Source organism: Plasmodium yoelii (genome assembly GCF_900002385.2).
Source record: "Plasmodium yoelii strain 17X genome assembly, chromosome: 5".
Taxonomy (NCBI): Eukaryota; Apicomplexa; class Aconoidasida; order Haemosporida; family Plasmodiidae; genus Plasmodium; species Plasmodium yoelii.
In genome coordinates this window covers 1133583-1152614 of record NC_036177.2, presented here as the reverse complement: position 1 = coordinate 1152614, position 19032 = coordinate 1133583, and the positions used below count along the sequence as shown (strand labels likewise).

General features: G+C 20.2%; 4 protein-coding genes and 1 pseudogene across 4 annotated transcripts, besides 1 other annotated feature; 1 reads left to right on the top strand and 4 right to left on the bottom strand.

Moving 5' to 3' along the window:
• Nucleotides 1–272: 272 nt before the first annotated feature.
• Nucleotides 273–1405, bottom strand: PY17X_0527100 (annotated as a pseudogene).
• Nucleotides 273–1405: a sequence feature (YIR protein, pseudogene;~PIR protein, pseudogene).
• A 2294-nt stretch (nt 1406–3699) lies between these two features.
• On the bottom strand, nt 3700–4847 carry PY17X_0527000 (PIR protein; the record flags this gene model as incomplete). Its single annotated transcript, XM_022955286.1, has 3 exons — nt 3700–3786; nt 3876–4700; nt 4833–4847. 3 exons carry the CDS (start codon nt 4845–4847, stop codon nt 3700–3702), a joined length of 927 nt encoding a protein of 308 aa, XP_022811729.1.
• Nucleotides 4848–8010: 3163 nt separating this feature from the next.
• On the bottom strand, nt 8011–8912 carry PY17X_0526900 (fam-b protein; the record flags this gene model as incomplete). Its single annotated transcript, XM_022955285.1, has 2 exons — nt 8011–8670; nt 8844–8912. The coding sequence occupies 2 exons, from the start codon at nt 8910–8912 to the stop codon at nt 8011–8013; spliced, it is 729 nt and encodes a 242-aa protein (XP_022811728.1).
• Nucleotides 8913–11227: 2315 nt separating this feature from the next.
• PY17X_0526800 (PIR protein) lies at nt 11228–12494 on the bottom strand (the record flags this gene model as incomplete). The annotated part of the gene is made up of 3 exons (XM_022955284.1): nt 11228–11290; nt 11381–12301; nt 12438–12494. The coding sequence occupies 3 exons, from the start codon at nt 12492–12494 to the stop codon at nt 11228–11230; spliced, it is 1041 nt and encodes a 346-aa protein (XP_022811727.1).
• Nucleotides 12495–16383: 3889 nt separating this feature from the next.
• Nucleotides 16384–17800, top strand: PY17X_0526700 (fam-a protein; the record flags this gene model as incomplete). The annotated part of the gene is made up of 6 exons (XM_022955283.1): nt 16384–16484; nt 16631–16877; nt 16974–17043; nt 17212–17321; nt 17402–17635; nt 17780–17800. The coding sequence occupies 6 exons, from the start codon at nt 16384–16386 to the stop codon at nt 17798–17800; spliced, it is 783 nt and encodes a 260-aa protein (XP_022811726.1).
• Nucleotides 17801–19032: the final 1232 nt, after the last annotated feature.

Below are 19032 nucleotides of genomic sequence, written 5' to 3'. Positions count from 1 at the left end.
GAATATTTGGGCATCATCTCTTGATTAAACATACGGGATGATACATATATTAAATTAGTGTTTAAGTTATAAAAAATTAAATGCAATGTAATACTTAGCCCTAACCCGGATATGGGTTCCACAACATAAAAACTATATAAAAATTATGCAAAAATTATGATCAAAAATTACTTATTTCAATATAGACAATTTTTTAACATATATTAATCATTATTACTATTCATGGAATAATCACTACTCTTCGAATAATATATTAATCATCAGTTTCTTCTTTATTTTTTTAGCTTTTCTCTTAAATGTTGTTTTTGAGATCGTTTCCGAAATCCAAATAACGAATACTAATATAAAAAATTAAAAAAATGTACGATTTTTTTTGTTAACGTTTGCATATATATAATGAAAATAATTTTTAAATATCTTATTATTTACCTTATAAGAAACTCCCAATAAAATTGATGCTGCAACAAATATAATTGCAATTGTAATTAGTGTATTTTTTGTCACTGGACATTCTGTCACTTGACATTCTGTCACTGGACAATTTGTCACTGGACAATTTGTCACTGGACAATTTGTCACTTGACTTTTTGTCACTGAACTTCGTGGACAAGCTTCATGGAATTTGATATCATTACATTTAGCACTATATTTCTCTTTAAATTTGTCATAATCTTTTGATAAACTTAATCATAGTTGAAAATAAGAACTTCCTTTATTAATATCTAAAGCATTTTTAAGTTTTTCATATTGTTCATAAAATTCTCCAGCATTTTTTAAACATGTATTGCATTGGATTTTTTTTGTACCAATTTCATTATTCATCTTACATAATAATTTAAATGCATCATAAAAATTAGATATATCTTTAATATTCATATTCATCGATTCTATTTTTGTATCTATAACACTTATATTAATCTTACTATTACTATCACCAAATGTTTTCTGTTCATAATGATTATTTGTTTTTATATGTTCAGTATAAAACTCGTTTAATGTGGTGGTTCCATTTTCTGTGTTCTGATTCAGTTTGTGACCTAACCATAAAATAGCGTATTCAGCAATTTTATCACTCTCTAAATTTTCCATATCAACAACTTCCTTACAGAAACCTAGCAATCCTATAAAAGCAGAACTAATTTTTTTATTATTATCATTATCACAATTATTATCAGGACAATAAATATTGGTATAACTTCCTGTGAACTTATAACTTTGAGAATTTCGATCGAAGACAAGACCATTATCGGCCGTTGTAAGCCCATCACACTACGAATATATTTTACGAATTAAACAAAAGAATGTATTAATATAAATGTTACTAAAATGAAAATTAATATAATTTATAGTTAATGCAACATCCAAATAATGTAAGAAAAAGGATATATACCAGATTAGTAGGCATTATAATGAAATTCCGTTATAATTTGGAGATTATATGGGATGATGTTATTTATATATGTTGTATTTACTTAAGCTCTTTATGTAGCAGTTATCTTTCGTTAGACATATTATTCTTAATTTTAACTTCATATAAAATAATAATATAGTATTATTACTAAAATCATATTATACTTATTTTATGGCATTTAGGTAAATTATCTTAAATAGAGGGTTGCATAATACATTTTATACAAAAAATACTATTCTTACTAACATTTGGTATAACTTTATTATAAAAATGTATATACTTTTATAATGAATTTAAAAAATATATACATATGCTTTAATATAGAACACAAACGTCATAAAACTCAAATATTACACAAATATAAAAAATTAATAAATCTATTATTACTTAATCCTTAAAAGAATATAAATAATAACTTTTTAAAAAATATTAAATACTTATATACTTGTTTCATATAATATATATTATAGTTTTTTCTAAAATAATAGCATTTTAAAATTTAGCTACATGCTCCATTTTCGATGCAAATTATATAAATTTATATTATTTTTATTTAATATAGATAAATTAAAAAGTAATTTTAATGCGTTAAATAACTTTATTTTTATTCCTACATATTCTAATTTATAAGTATTCCTTATTGGGTAATTTTATAATATTTTTCCCATCTTTTTCACTCTCTAAAAAACCAATTAGCACTGAACCAGTATTTATTAATATATTTATAAGATTAAATAAATCTTTGAATGTAGATTGATTTTAAAATAATACATAGTATATATTAAATAATAACATATAAATAAGTATTGATGCACATTTTAAAGTATAATAGAAAGCTATGCGTAATTAAGTTGTTATATTGACCTTTAAGAGAAGAGAGATAAGATATCTTTGCTCTTTTAATATTTAAATTAAGATAAATATTCTTTAAATGTTCTGAATTTTTCATTATTATCTTATATATTTATTGATATAGTTATCAATGTATGTACATTCAAATAATTTATTAAAAATTCTATATTTTATTAATTATATGGTAAAACAATGATAATATAATATTCGTTAACATGGACTAATAAAAGGAAATTTAACGTTGATTGAGTCTTTAACACTTTCTCTATTTATATAGATTTTTAGAATATAAAACTAGAAATTCCAAATTGGATCATTAACAAATATATAATGTATTATTATGTCTTTTCGATAAAATTAATATTTAATTATATGAAGGTTTCACAATAAAATAATATTTTAATATTAATTACTGGTATAATATTTTATTATATTATATGTATAAGCATATAATAATAACGCATTATATCTATCATATTATTTATAATTATTAGAACAAAATATGATATTAAAATTTATTAATATACTTATATTTTATTTTTTAACTATTTTAAATATAATATATTTCTAATTCATATATATCTCAAACTATAAAGTTTAAAATTAATAGTGATTAATTTAATATTATACCTTTATTGGAAATTAATTAATGTATAAAGAACTATTTCCATTATTTGAATTTAAAATATTAAGATAAAATGATGCTATATATAATCGAAAGATAAAAGGATAATATGCATATATCTATAATGTAATTTTTATTATTATGCATATTTGTATTGTATTATTAAAAATGGTAGATGCATAAAATGCCTTTTATAGATAACGTTGTATTCTCGATTCTCGATCGATATTTTATGAATATTTATTATTACATTTCAGTTGGATAACACGATTTAAATAAAAATAAATATGACACAAGTTATAAGCTTTACTAAATAAAATTTTCATCAAATAAAAAAACATATTATGATATGCATAATTCAATATAGCTCTGGGTTACCAAGGTTTATATAATAGGAAATTATGGTATTTCATAATTCGACTTGATATATAGTCAATATCTATATTAATATATACAATATAGATATTTTATTTTAATCATATTAAATCGGTATGAACACTCAATTATATATATTGTAACTTATGAAATGTGATGTGGCCCTTTTCATATTAATGGCAATGCTCCTTTGGAAATACATATTTTTAACTTCAGCTCAAAATTAAACATACGGGTATAGTACATATATTAAATTAGTGTTCAAATTATGAAAAATTATATAAAGATATAATATTTAGCCCTAACCCCAATATGGGTTCCACAACATAAAAACTATATAAAAACTATGCAAAAATTACTTCCCAATAGACAGTTTCTTAACAGATATAAATCATTATTTCTATTCATGAAACAGTCACTCTCTTCGAATCATATATTAATGATTCATTCTCTTCTTTATATTTTTTATTTTTTCTCTTATTTGTTGTTTTTTAAATCGTTTCCGAAATCCAAATAACGAATACTAATATAAAATGTTAAGAAATGTACGATTTTTATGTTAGCGTTTGCATATATGTAATGAAAATTATTTTTTAATTCCTTATTATTTACCTTATAAGAAATTCCTAAAAAAAATGCTATTGCACCAAATATCGATAAAACTATAAATAATTTGTTTGTTATCGACGAACTTGATGATGTATCTTCAGAAATATGTACAATTTCTTGTGCAGAAGTTTGTATTTTTTCTACCGTTGGAAGAGCTGGATACTTTTCACAATTACCACCTTTACTATTACAATAACTTTTAAAATTATCATAATAATTTGATAAACTAAACAATATTTGACTGCATGAACTATTTTTAGTAATATTAGAATCTTCCTTAAGTATTTTATATTTTTTAACAAACTCATTAGCATATTCCGAACATTTCTTGCAATTTGGATTTTTTTCATCAAATTCCATATACATCATACATAATGTATGAAATGCACCATAAAATTTAGATATAATATTCATATCCATATTTATCAAATCAAGTCTTTTATTTATAAGATCCTCATAATCTTTATACTCCGCAACACCAGCTATAGACTTTTTATACTTATCACCACCCTTTATATATGTATTATAAAAATATTGTAGATTGCTTGTATTTCCTACTTGGGGCTTTAGGTTTAACATATAACTTAACCATATTATAATATAATCAACAATATTGATGTTACCTTTTGCAACCGAATTAAACACAGAAGAATCCTTAAAAAATGCATCAAGCAAATATAAACATCCAGCATTAATTTTTTCGAGCTCATGAACACACTTATTACCACTACAATACCCATTTAAATTATTTTCAATAATAATTTGATAGTTTCCTTTATTGTCCAATTTATCGGAAATCGAGTTCCTTATAGCAAAGAAATTTCTACACTAAGAAAACATTTAAAAAAGTATAATATAAATATATTTTAATGAAACTCTTATAAAATAAAGTTTAATGATATATATAATACGTTATCAAAAAATCTAAGGAAATTGTTATTATTAAAAAAATGCACATACCATATAGTCATTCATTATAAAGGAATTTTATTTTTGATTTGTAAATTTAGTAAAATCATGCTGTTTGATATATATTATCCCCAATATATAACGCAAATGCTTTAACCCTATATATAACAATTTTCTGTAGTTAAATATAGTATAATTATTTTAATAATTAAATTTATATATAATAATATAATAATATTATTACAAAGAAACGCTCTATTTTTGTTTATCATAATTAGCTAAATTACCTTAAACATAGGGGTACTTAATACATTTTTGATTAAATATATATATGATGAATTTTATACAAAAAATTTTATTCTTACTAACATATGGTATAGCTTTATTATAAAAATGGATATACTTTTATAAATAATTTAAAGTATGTTTAAACATAGAAAAGGAATATATTTATATTTTATGTTTTAATGATTGCCCTTCTAAAACTTAATACTGTATAAATCTAAAAAATTAAAAATTATATTATTACTATAATCCTTAAAAGTATGTAAATAGTAATTTTTTAAAGTATGTTAAATATTTATATAATTGTTTCTAATATTATATAGCTTTTATTTTTATAAAATTATAACATTTGCAAAATAAGTTGCATTGTTCCCTTTTTTAATTGCATATACATAATTTTAATATTGTTTTTATTTAATATAAATAAATTAAAAATAATTTTAATGAATTAAGTAGATTTATTCCTATATATTTCAATTTATAATTATACCTTATTATGTAATTTTATAATATATTTTGCACATCTTTTCCACGGTTTAAAACGAGAATTAGCATTTTATCCGTATTTATAAGCTTAAATAAGTCTTTAAATGTATATTGTTTTTAAAATAATACTTAGTAGATATTAAATATTAATAAATTAATAAGTGTTGATGCAAATTTTAAAGTATAATAAAAAACTATGTGTAATTAAGTTGGTATATTTACATTTTAGATAGGAGAGATAAGGGAAGTATGTTTTTTAAGACAAGGATGTAGCCATATAAGATTTATTTATTCTACATAGTTTAATTATATTTCTTACCATTAAATCTTTCAACCCATGTATATAATTAAAATTAATCATTAAAAATGGCTTAGAATTATTTTCTAAATATATAGTTTGCTTTTATATTTTATAATAAACTATATTTAATTTTATTATGAAAAACTATAAAATTACTAATATTAATTTTCTTGGTAGTGTTAATTCTAATATTATCGCATTAGGACTTGATTAAATAAATGTTATAATATTTCATATGATCTTTTATACGAATATTATAATATTATCAAATGATTAAGAATATGTATAATGAATTTATACCCATGTAACGTATCAAATTAACATAATATGTTTGTTCGTATTTAATAATATATTAATCTAATATTATTGTTGTTGGTTTCTGTTATATCACTGTATACTGCATCATGACAATATTGCATTTAATATGAATACTTTAAACCAATTAGTAATTTTCCCTGTTTCATTGTTTTAAAGTATAACATTTTAGAACATATATATTATTTTGTAACAACAATATATTTAAATTAGAGAGTTATAGTTTGTATATATATAATAACCTGATATAAATATTATTAGTTCAAAGAAATTAATTATTATATATTTTTTCTATATAATTTATATTAATATTTAATTATATGAAGGTTTCACAATAAAATAATATTTTAATATTAATTACTGGTATAATATTTTATTATATTATATGTATAAGCATATAATAATAACGCATTATATCTATCATATTATTTATAATTATTAGAACAAAATATGATATGAAATCTTATTAATATAATCATATTTTATTAACTATTTTAAATATAATATACTTCTAATTTATATATACTTCAAAATCATAAAGCTTAAAAATTAATAGTGATTAATTTAATATTATACCTTTATAGTAGATAAATTAAAGTATATAGAACTATTTCTATTATTTGAATTTAGAACATTAGTATAAAATGATACGATATATAATAAAAAAATAAAAGGATAGTATACATATATCTATAATTTAATTTTTTATTAATATGCATATTTTTATTGATTATTAAAAGTGTTAAATGCATAAAATGTCTTTTATATATAACGTTGTAATGTCGACTATCGATCGATATAACATACATCTACATTTTATGAATATCTATTATATATTAGTAGTGTGTTTAATTAATCTTAAAAACCAACATATTAACATGAATATATATTGTAATGTAGATAAATATTCAAAATGAATCACCTTATAATTCATACCCAGCTTCATATATAATGCTATTATTACAGTTCAACTGACGTAATTTAATTTAAAACAAATATGATACAAATTATAAGTTTTACTAAATAAAATATCATCAAATAAAGAAACATATTTTATATTGCGTTATGCAAAATTCGATATAACCACTGATTAACAAGTTTTATATAATAGGCAATTATGATATACATAATATGAATTCATATATAACAATATTTATATTAATATATGCAATATGATATTTTATTTTAATCATTTTAAATATATATTAACATGCAATTGTATATATCATACTTTGTGGAATATATGTTATGTAATTCATTTCATATTAATGGCTATATTCCTTTGTTTGTTGCATATTTAGACATAATATCGAGATTAAATATAAGGATGAAACATATATAATTAGTATTCAAATTATAAAAAATTAAATAAGATACAATTAATAACCATAACCAAAAACATAGATTCCATAGAACACAACTATAACCCACATTACAGAACCATGACCCAAAATACGAGTTCTCCAAAACGCAACTCTAAACCTAAATATGAACTATCAATATAGCTTATAATTTCATTAATAAGTGTACTTAAATTAATTTATTTAAAATAATTATACAAATAACTAAAAATTGGTACATTCAAAATTCATTAATACACAATACATATGCAAAGAAATAAGAACAAATGGGTTTTTGACAAACGGAAGCACATATAAATTAATTATATAACGTGATTATATATTAAATTAAAAAATATAATAATATAACAAAGAATTAAATTATATTTCATTATTATATAAAATGTAAAAAGTATAACTTTTATGGCATAAACTATTAAATATATTATTTCTAATCATTTAAACATGTATAATAAATCATAATAATAAAAAATGGTTATTTTTATATTTTTAATTTATTGGAATATTTATTAACTCTCCATAAGTAAAAAAATATGGAAAAAAAAGTCGGTATAAATAGTATCATTACATACAACGACCCTGGTATTGCCGCTAAACCAATTGCTACAAATGTAAAACATGACAAGAGGAATTTTTTTGATTCTTTTTTATATTTTCTAGACAATTTTAATTCCATATAACGATTACTTGATGTAATTACATTATTTTCATAATTTTTCAATTGTTTAAAGTCTTCATGTTCTGATACAGAACTATTTTCATCTTTTTTTACTATTATTTTATCATGTATTCGCTGTATTGGTAATTCATCATTCCTTTGATTATCAACCATTTTTTTTGCTTCTTCTAATTCTTTTCGAAACTTATTAATTATTTTTTTTGTCTTACTATCTACATTTTTTAAATCAAGTATTGTGTTACATTCTTTATTATTTAAATGTGAATCTATAATATTTCGAAGCTTTGTTATTTCTTTGTTATCTTCAATACAATCACTAAATTGACTTGCAAGACTCAAAGTTGATTGATAAAACTCATTTAAATCTAATTGATTGTCTGCATCTGCTAATATCCTATTATTTCTAAAGTTTATTGCATTCCTTTCAAGGTATATCCCTCTATCGTTTACAAAGTATAGTTCCTAAAAAGAAATGAAATATTTATTAACATATATGTAATTAATTTTTATTGGTGCTTTAAATTAGCATAAGCGTTTTACCAATACATAAACAATAATATAAGGTTTATGTGAAACAATAGATACAAAAACTATAATGAAATGTTAATAATAAAAGAAAATAATGTGTAACTTACATCTTTGGCATATTCAAAAGAACAAATAACAATTGAAAAAAAAACGTATTTTAAAATATTGACTCTCATTTTTAACTTTATTTATTAAATAAATGAAATAATATGTGTAATTTGAAATAATGTTGATAAATTGATATTTATTCCCAAAATAATAATATTTATTAGTTTTTGTTCTAAAATTTATGAATAAATGAATATATCTATAAAAAAACGGGGCATATTTCACTTATTAACTTTTTGCACTTTCTATAGGATTTATAAATGTATTGTTGTAGTAATGTTCGTTATATTCATTAAAATTATTTATGGATATAAATATTATATTTTTTTTCAAATAAATATTAACTTTTCTCTAAAAAATACACCATTTTTAATATTATAATTATAAAAAAAATATATGTATATAATAATTTTCCCTAAATATATTTTTTGGAAAATTGGTATACAAATAGGCTTTTAATATAATTTATAATACATCGGTGTGTTTAGTGGTACGGTTTTAATATTTTATAAACTTATATTTTTCTATTATTATTTACATATGAACACATTAATAAATATCTATTAATATAATAAAACATTAAATATATTTTTTTATATGAATAAATACAAACATATAATGAAAATATTAACAAAGCACCATTGATATTTACATTTAATTCGTTTCTAATTTATTATAATATTTCTCCAATTTGAAATATTAATGTTATTCTCCACTTTATTTACCAATTGTGTAAAAAAATATTTTTTTATATGTTATTATGTAATAATTTTATTTATAAATATATCTCAAAATATACAACATCAAATATATTATTTCTATTAAAATCATGTAAAATATTCATATTTTTAAATACAATTCAAAAAAAAATCAATTATAATATTAAATCACAAAAATAATACATATAGAACCAATATATTGAATGAGATACCAATTTATTTTTATCTCACGTCAAAAAATTAAATACACTTAATAATATTAACTTTTATTTTCATTATATTCATTTAACATATGTTAAAAATTTTTTGTATTTAAACAATACAAATTTTTGGCTTTTATAAATAATAATTAAAGATAAATAAATATTATAATTCATTTATAATAAAGAATTCCATCATATATAAAATTTATTTTATGTTTTATTATAAAATAAGAAACAGATTCTTGATATGTATCATATATATACAATACTTCTTTATATTAATAGACAAATTTACTATTTATTATTATTTAAATTTATATATTTTTTTAAATTGACTTCAAATATAAGTTAATTAAATTTATCATATAAATAATCGCTTTTTATTTTATAAACAAAAATATCAACAAACAAAATAAATTAATAAATGGGGGTTGGATTGCATAACTTTCTATATATTTAATAATCCCATTTTCTCATTAACTCAATTTACGACATTTTTCATGTTTTTTCCTTACTTCCACTTCTCCCCAACTTATAAATACTATCATATACACTAACGTAAAAATCACCAAAATGTATAATATTTTCCAGTGGACAGATATTTTTTTAAATATTATACTAAATTATAAAATAATGTGTATTAAAATAAATATACCTTAACGTAACTTGCCTTCTCTCTCTTATATATATTTCCTCTAGATAACACTTTATCCTTTTATTCCATTCAAACCCATTCCTTCATCATTTCTTTCATCATTTCCTTCATTTGTCACTTATTCCATTAATCATTCGGTTCAGGTTATTCTGGGGGAAGAAATCATAATATATCATTTCTTGCAATTCCCATTCTCCTCTAGTTTCTCATATTAAATATTGTAATTATTTAAATCAATGTTTTCTTCTAGGACCAAGTTGATGCTTTGGCATCATCGTTCTACATCGATTCCAATATTTGATCAATTTCCCCATAAACCATTAACCACAAATTAACAATAAATACAAAAATTCATAGTATAGTTCAACACATTTACCATTAAATTATATTAATACGAAATCCAATTCTTATAATTTATCAAAATATATTTCTTTATTCGTTCCTTTTCATAGTCATCTTCATCTTCATTTTTTTTTACATATTTAGACTTAATATAAATCTTAAAAACTATAACTTATCCTATACATATCTTTAATAACTTGTTTGCTAAATATATTTAAAAGAATTCCTTAAACTAATAAATAATATCAAATTATACAAAATTAAATGCAATGTAATACTTATCCCTAACCCGAATATGGGTTCCACAAACATAACCTCAACCTTGACCCACAGCATAAAAACTATATAAAAATTATGCAAATATTACTTCCCAATAGACAGATTCTTAAAATATATAAATCATTATTACTATTCCTGAAATAGTCACTACTCTTCGAATAATATATTAATGATCAGTTTCTTCTTTACTTTTTTAGCTTTTCTCTTAAATGTTTTTGAGCTCGTTTCCGAAATCCAAACAACGAATACTAATATAAAAATTTTAAAAAATGTATAATTTATTTATATTCACAAATTATTCAGTGCTGAATATATTTTTTAATTGCCTTATTATTTACCTTGCGTGCAATTCCTAATAGAATTAATATTACAATAAATATAAATGGAATTGGAATCAGTTTGTTTATTATCAATGAACTCGATAGTGCCGTTTCAGAATTTAATTTATCAGTTTCATAATTTTGTAATTCAGTATCGGAAGTTGATATTTCAGTTCCAGAACTTGATTCTGGTATTTCACTCAAGGATTCATGCATTTCTGATTCTTTAGGAATTGTAGAAACTTGTGTTGTTTTTTCCTTTGGAAGTTCTGGAATTTGTTTCCTTACAAATTCAACTTCTAATGTTCTTTTTATATGATCATAATCATTTGATACAACAGATAATACTCGTTTAAAAATTTTACTGTTTGTATCATTAAAATTTTCATTAATAAGATCATTATAATTTTTATAAAAATTCTCAACATATTTTAAATATTCTTCACCTTTATTATTCATCGTCAATGAAAGCTCATTATACATTTTACATAAATTATTAAATAAATTATAAAATTTAGACATAACATTAATATCAATATCCATCAATTTATTATTTTTATTTATAAACTCAATATAATTTTTATATTCTGTAACGCCATCTATAGTTTTTTTATACTCATCGACATTTTCCATATACTTACTATAAAACTCGTTTAATTTAGTGATTCCATTGTTTGTTTTTTGATTTAACTTATAACTTAACCACGCCAACATGTATACAACAACCAGGGTAATACAACTTTCTTTAGACTCACAAGTATATATTTTTTTTAAAATATTATTGAATAACCATAAGCAATAACCATTAATTTTATCGATATCGGTATATATTGATTTATTATGAAAATAATCTTTGTAATGTGTGCCTTTAAAATTATATTCTCCAGAACTCTTCAATTTATCAGGAAAAAATCTCCTCAAAGTATCAAATGTACTACACTAATAAGTCATTTAAAAAAAAAATAAAAATAAATATCAATGATATTTTTATAATGTTAATTTTACTATTAATTTATGAGTAATATAACGTAATAAATATAAGAATATCCAGATTTTATTAAAAAATTATATATACTATCTTGTTGTCCTTTTTAATGAAGTACTCTGTGTCATTTGTTTGATTTTGCCCCATGATAGTTTTTTTATATAAAATGTATAATCTCCGTCAAAATAAGTGATACAATTATTTGTAGTTAAACATGTTATTATTATTCTTAATATAAATTTTAGATTAATATGAATAATAATACAATAATATTACTAAAAAAATATTATATTTTTGTTTATGGTAGTTAGATAGATTACCTTGTTTTGGGAGTTGTTTAATACAGTTTTTATCGTATGTATATATAATACAAATTTGCATAAATTGTTATCCTTAATAACACTTATATGAGCATTATTATAAAAATTAAAGTAACATTGTAATGAATTTAGAATATATATTCTTACACATATACTTTAATATAGAAAATAAACAACGTCATATCTTTTGTTTTAATAAGTGGTGCCACAAAAGTAATATACTGCAAAAATCGAAACAATTAAGAAATACATTATTACTATAATCTTAAAAGTATATAAATAGTCATTTTTTAAAATATATTTGTTTCTAGTACTATATACCATTGTTTTATTAAAATTATAGGTTTTTCAAATTAAGTTACATGCTCCATTTTATATGCAAATTATATAAATTTATATTGTTTTTAATGTAAATTAATAATTCATTTTAATGAATCCAATAGCTCTATTTTTATTCTTACATACTTCAATATAGAAGTATTATTTATTGGGTAATTTTATAATATATGTTACCATCTTTTACATTCTTTAAAACGACAATTAGCACTGAAAACGTATTTATAAGCTTAAATAAGTCTTTGAACGCATGTTGTTTTTAAAATAATACTTAGTAAATATATAACATATAAATAAGTATTGGCGCATGTTTTAAAGTACAATAGAAAATTATGTGTATTAGGTTGGTATATTGCATTTTGAGAGGAGAGATAAGGGAAATATGTTTTTTTAAGACAAGGATGTAACCATATAAAATTTACTTATTCTATATAGTTTAATTATGTTTTATATTTTCTACCATTAAATCTTTCAATCCATTTATACATTAAAAATAACTTAGAATTATTACTTTTTTAAATATACAATTTGATTTTATATTTTAGAATGAACTATATTTTTAAGGAAACCATAGAAGTATTAATATTGTTTTGCTTGGTATAGTTAATTCTAATATTATCTCATTAAAAGTATACTTAACTAAAAATTATAATATTTCATATGATATTTTATACGTACAATTATAATCGTATCACATGTTAAGAATACGTATAATAGATTTACATCCATATAAGTATATCAAATAAGTATAATATATTTATTCGTATTTAATAATGTATTAATCTAATATTATTATTGTTGGCGTGTGCTACATCACTGTATACTACAACGAGATAATTAATTCACTCAAGAGGAATACTTTAAATCAACTAGTAATTTTCCTTGTTTCTTTGTTTTAAAGTATAACATTTTAGAACATGTATATTATTTTGTAATAAAACTGTATTTAAAATATAAATTTATAAGTTTGTGCATATATAATAACCTAATAAACATATTATTAGTTCAAATTAAATTAATTATTATTTGCCTTTTCAACAAAATTAATATTAATATTTAATTATATGAAGTTTCCACAATAAAACAATATTCCAATATTATTTATTATTATAAAAATTTACTAGTTATATGTATAGATATATAATAATAACTCTAGTTCTATTTATCATATTATTTATAATTTTTAGAACAATCTATAATATTAAATTTTATTAATATACTTATATTTTATTTTTAACTATTTTAAATGTATTATATTTCCAATTTATATATACTTCAAAACTATGAAGTTTAAAAATTAAAATGATTAAGCTAATATTATACCTTTATAGTAAATAAATTAATATATATAGAAATATCTTTATTATTTGAATTTAAAATTTTGCATAAAATGAAACTATATATAATAAAAAATTAAAAGGATTTTATACATATATCTATAATGTAATTTTTTATTAATATGTACATTTTTGCTATATTATTAAAAATGTTAGATACATAAAACGTATTTTATAGATATTGTTGTGTTGTTGAGCCTCGATCGATATTTTATGAATCTATATTTTATGACTACCTATTATATATTGGTAATATGTTTAATTAATCTTAAAAATATACACATTCACTTCAAGGTATATTATATTGTAGACAATTATTCCAAATGAACCTATTTATAATTTATAGCCTCATATATAAGATTACTATATGGTTGATTGGAAAGTTATAATTAAATTAAAATAATAGGGACACAAATAATAAGTTTTACTAAATAAATATCTCCACCAAACATAAAAATGCATTTATATTATAATGTGGATAATTCAATATAGCTCTGGGTTAATAAACCTTATATAATAGATAATAAGGGTTTTTATGTATAGTTAGCCAAAAAATAGTAATAACATATACAATTCAAAGTTATAATATTGCCACATTTAATATATATGAACAAATTAAACATAAGTATTATAGCTTATAAAACATGTTATGTAGCCTCTTTCATATTAATGACTATGCTTCTTTGGTGGTTGTATATCTAGAAATCACTTCGAGATTAAGAATACAGGGATAGTACATATATTTAATCAACATTTACAGACAAAAATATTATTAAATTATAAAAAATTAAATTACAGTATATCCTGAACCCTAAATCAAAACGCAGACTCAGTGAACAAAAATATAACCCATAACCATGACATTGACCCATAATACATGAACACCTCTACATCAAGGATATTATAATTAAAAACTAAATTAATTATATATATATATTTATTGAATTTGCAACATTGTGTCTCATTATTTTATTTTTATATTTTTATATTTTATTTATTTGTATTTTTTAAAATTATATATATACTATGTTTTACTATTAAAAGGGAATTTATAATTTGTATTCATTTATAAAAAAACATGGGCGACAATATTATTACCCAAAATAATTTTTATAAAATTAACAATTTTGCTAGAAAAATGTAATTTAGTGAAATTTGTATTAAAAGTAATAAAAAAATCATAGAATGCGTGATCCTCATAATATAAATTTTAGCATACTATTATTATGATATAAAAAATATTGTTATTATAGTAGTATTAGTAATATATAAAATTAACTAAATTTCTAAGATTAAATTAACTATTTTAATATTTAAAAATAGAATATACATGTTTTATATTAAAAACTGTGCATTACCAAAGAAATTTTGTAAAACAAATGGAAGAAAATAGGAAAATAATTATTTTAATATAATTATTAATGTAAGTATATATAATTATATTGAAACAAATATATATATTTTTATTATTTTCTTACTTTATATTTAAATGATTTATTTTCTACTAGGTAAAAACAGCATTGTTTTTTTCTATTATATATAAATATAAGTGTATATGTAGTTCCATATGTAACGTGATGTTTTATAAATTTTAATTTGAGTTTAGTCAATTATAAAAATATATAATTTGTGGATTCATAATGCTATATATTGAAAATATCATTTATATAATATAATTAAAGTTATTTATTTTTAGATATTATAATATTAATGAAATTGTGAATAATAATATTTTTGATATTCATTATTTATGAAAGATACCTTTATTGATGTCGTTTTTTGGTTGAATTATTTAAATTAAAAATATATTAAACTTATAAATCTAATAAAAGAATAATATATTTTGTCGTTTAAATAATAGTTTTTTATATTTGATTAGAAAACGTTATTTGCTTCAATTTTAATTATACTTGTCCAAGTTTTGAGTTGTTAATTTTTAACTAAAAAATAATAATATATATTTTAATATTTTGTTTGTAAATTTCAAAAATGAGTAAATTTTATATCCAAATTGTTTTTTTTCTTTTAATAATCTCCCTATATATGAATAAGAAAACCCTTGCAACTGAGCTTGTTCCAAAAAAAGATACAAAACACAAATTAAAAATACATATACCATTCAAATTAAAAAAAATTTATACTACGTAAGAAAATACTGCAATATATATATAATATACTATATGTTACATATTTCATTATGAAAATATTAAATGTACGTCTTTGCAACAATATTATAATATAAATACAATACCTTTATTTTTGTACGCATTAAAAATATGTTCATTTTTAGCAATGATAATTCAGAAGAAATATATGAAAAAAACAAGCACCTATTATATACCAATCCCGAAGAAACTATAAATGCAGAAAAACTTATGAAAGAAGCTGTAACGCATTTAGAACAGCATGCTAAAAGTAAAGATGGTTATAAATTATATGGTAGATATTTTCCTTACCAGATGTATTTTTATAAAAAAAAACATCAAGACCATACAGATGTTGAAAAAATTCAATATATAATTGATAATCAAAAAAAGGTATCAATTAAAGAACAACATTAAAAGTTGTAAACCAAATTGAAATTAAAAAATTACTATAATTTATATACATACATTTTTCTTTGCTTCCATTAGTATAATGCATTAATAAACAGGTTTTGGGATCCAGATTGTGACAATTTTTTATATAAAGGCTTGGTTAAAAGTATACAAAACATAAATAATTAGACAATTAAACATATTATTGTTACTATTTATTCGACATTTCGTGATTTATTATTACTATTGTTATATGATACTATATATTCTTTTCCATATCTTCAAACTCATCATATTTTAATTATATATATACAATTTTATAATACGTTTTTAGGAAAAATTGCCCGTGTGTACAGTCCCAATTTAGTAATGATACAGCAACGTTCCAAAAAATGGCCATGGTCTCATGAGAAATATTTTTATGCTTTAGTTGCAAAATTTAAAGTAAGGAAAACTTTCTTCTTCTATTTCGTTATAAATCATATTTTTTGTATTATTCAAATACACTTTTATTAATTTTGTAGATATCAGAAACCAAAACTATAATTGTCATGACTTCAGCAAATATAAATGATCACAACAGTAAAAATGAGAAATCCTTTCAAAATACAATAATAGAAAATGCAAATTTATTCAAAACTGACATTGATTCTGAAGATGATATTAGAAATGGAGAATTACAAAAAATGTTTGTTAACTTAAATGGATACATTATTGAAAAAAAAAAAAAACATATTTATATATCCTATGTCGACTCTGTAAACGGTATACATATTTTAATAATATAATAATTTATTTCAACAATTGTTAAAAAAATATCGTTTTAAATAAGTGTACATATTTATAATTTGCAAAAAATTTAAACATTTTATATAATCATCCATTTATCTTTTTTTTCTTAGAATGAACATGGTTCCATTTAACAAAAAAGTATTATTGGAAAAGCTTTAGATTATTTTTCCCTCATAAATAAACATATATTTAAATATATTTTTCAACACCGTAATATTATAAGATTTATGTTAATATAATGATTTATGTCCATGCATATTGGTTGCTTTAAATTACCATCATAAAACATATTTTTCCGTTTTGAAAAAGTCTATATATTTTTGTTCATGTCTTTTAATATTAGAATGTATCTATATGTATTAATTTTTTGAATACTACAAATAGAACTGTTATTATTTATGATATCCCTTTCACTTAATACTTATCACCCTTTTTGTTTACAAACATAGACATCATCTATAGTAAAATATTGGGGTATATGGCATATATTTAAACGATTTTTTATTTATTTATACTATTTAAGAAGAATGTTAAACTAATAAGTGTTTCAAAATTAAATCAAACGAGACATATAAACCTCGAAAAAATACTATTATTAATACCATCAATTATTTCTTCTTTTACTCATACATAATAACTCTTTGAAACTCTTAACATAAATATATTATTCATTCCTTCTAAAAAAACAATGTGTTTATGGTTATTTAAATATAACTCATGGGAATCACACACCATCACCATCTTATATATATATATATTCATTTATTTATTTAATAGACTTTCAAACAACCAAATATTATTAAATATGAACCAATTAAACCAACTTGGGTCCAGAAACAGAACCATAAACACCTTAACACAGAGAATATTGTAACTAAAAAATAAAAACATTTTTTGTGTATAAATGCTCCATGATTTATGTTGTATTGTAAGCTTTTATTTTATATTATATATCTTGCTAAATAAAAAATATGTTTTATAATTCACATCAATTTGCAAAAAATATGTATCAATACTACTAGCAATGCACAATTTTTATCGCCTTATGAATTATATTAGAATATATAATATAGTAAAATTTCGATTAATATCGATAAAAAAATAATATAAAACGAAATTTACCATAATGCAAATTTTATTAAACTATTTTATCATGAATTGACAAATATTATTATTGTAGTATTGTACTATAAATAACACGAATGTACAACTGTGTTGTAATTTTGTGATTAAGTTAAATTCTTTTTATATTTAAAAATATAAAAACCATAATTAAATTCAAAATAAACAACATGCTTATTTTTTAATATAATTATTAATATAGTATCCTCCTAATATAATAGTTCATTCACTAATGTATGCA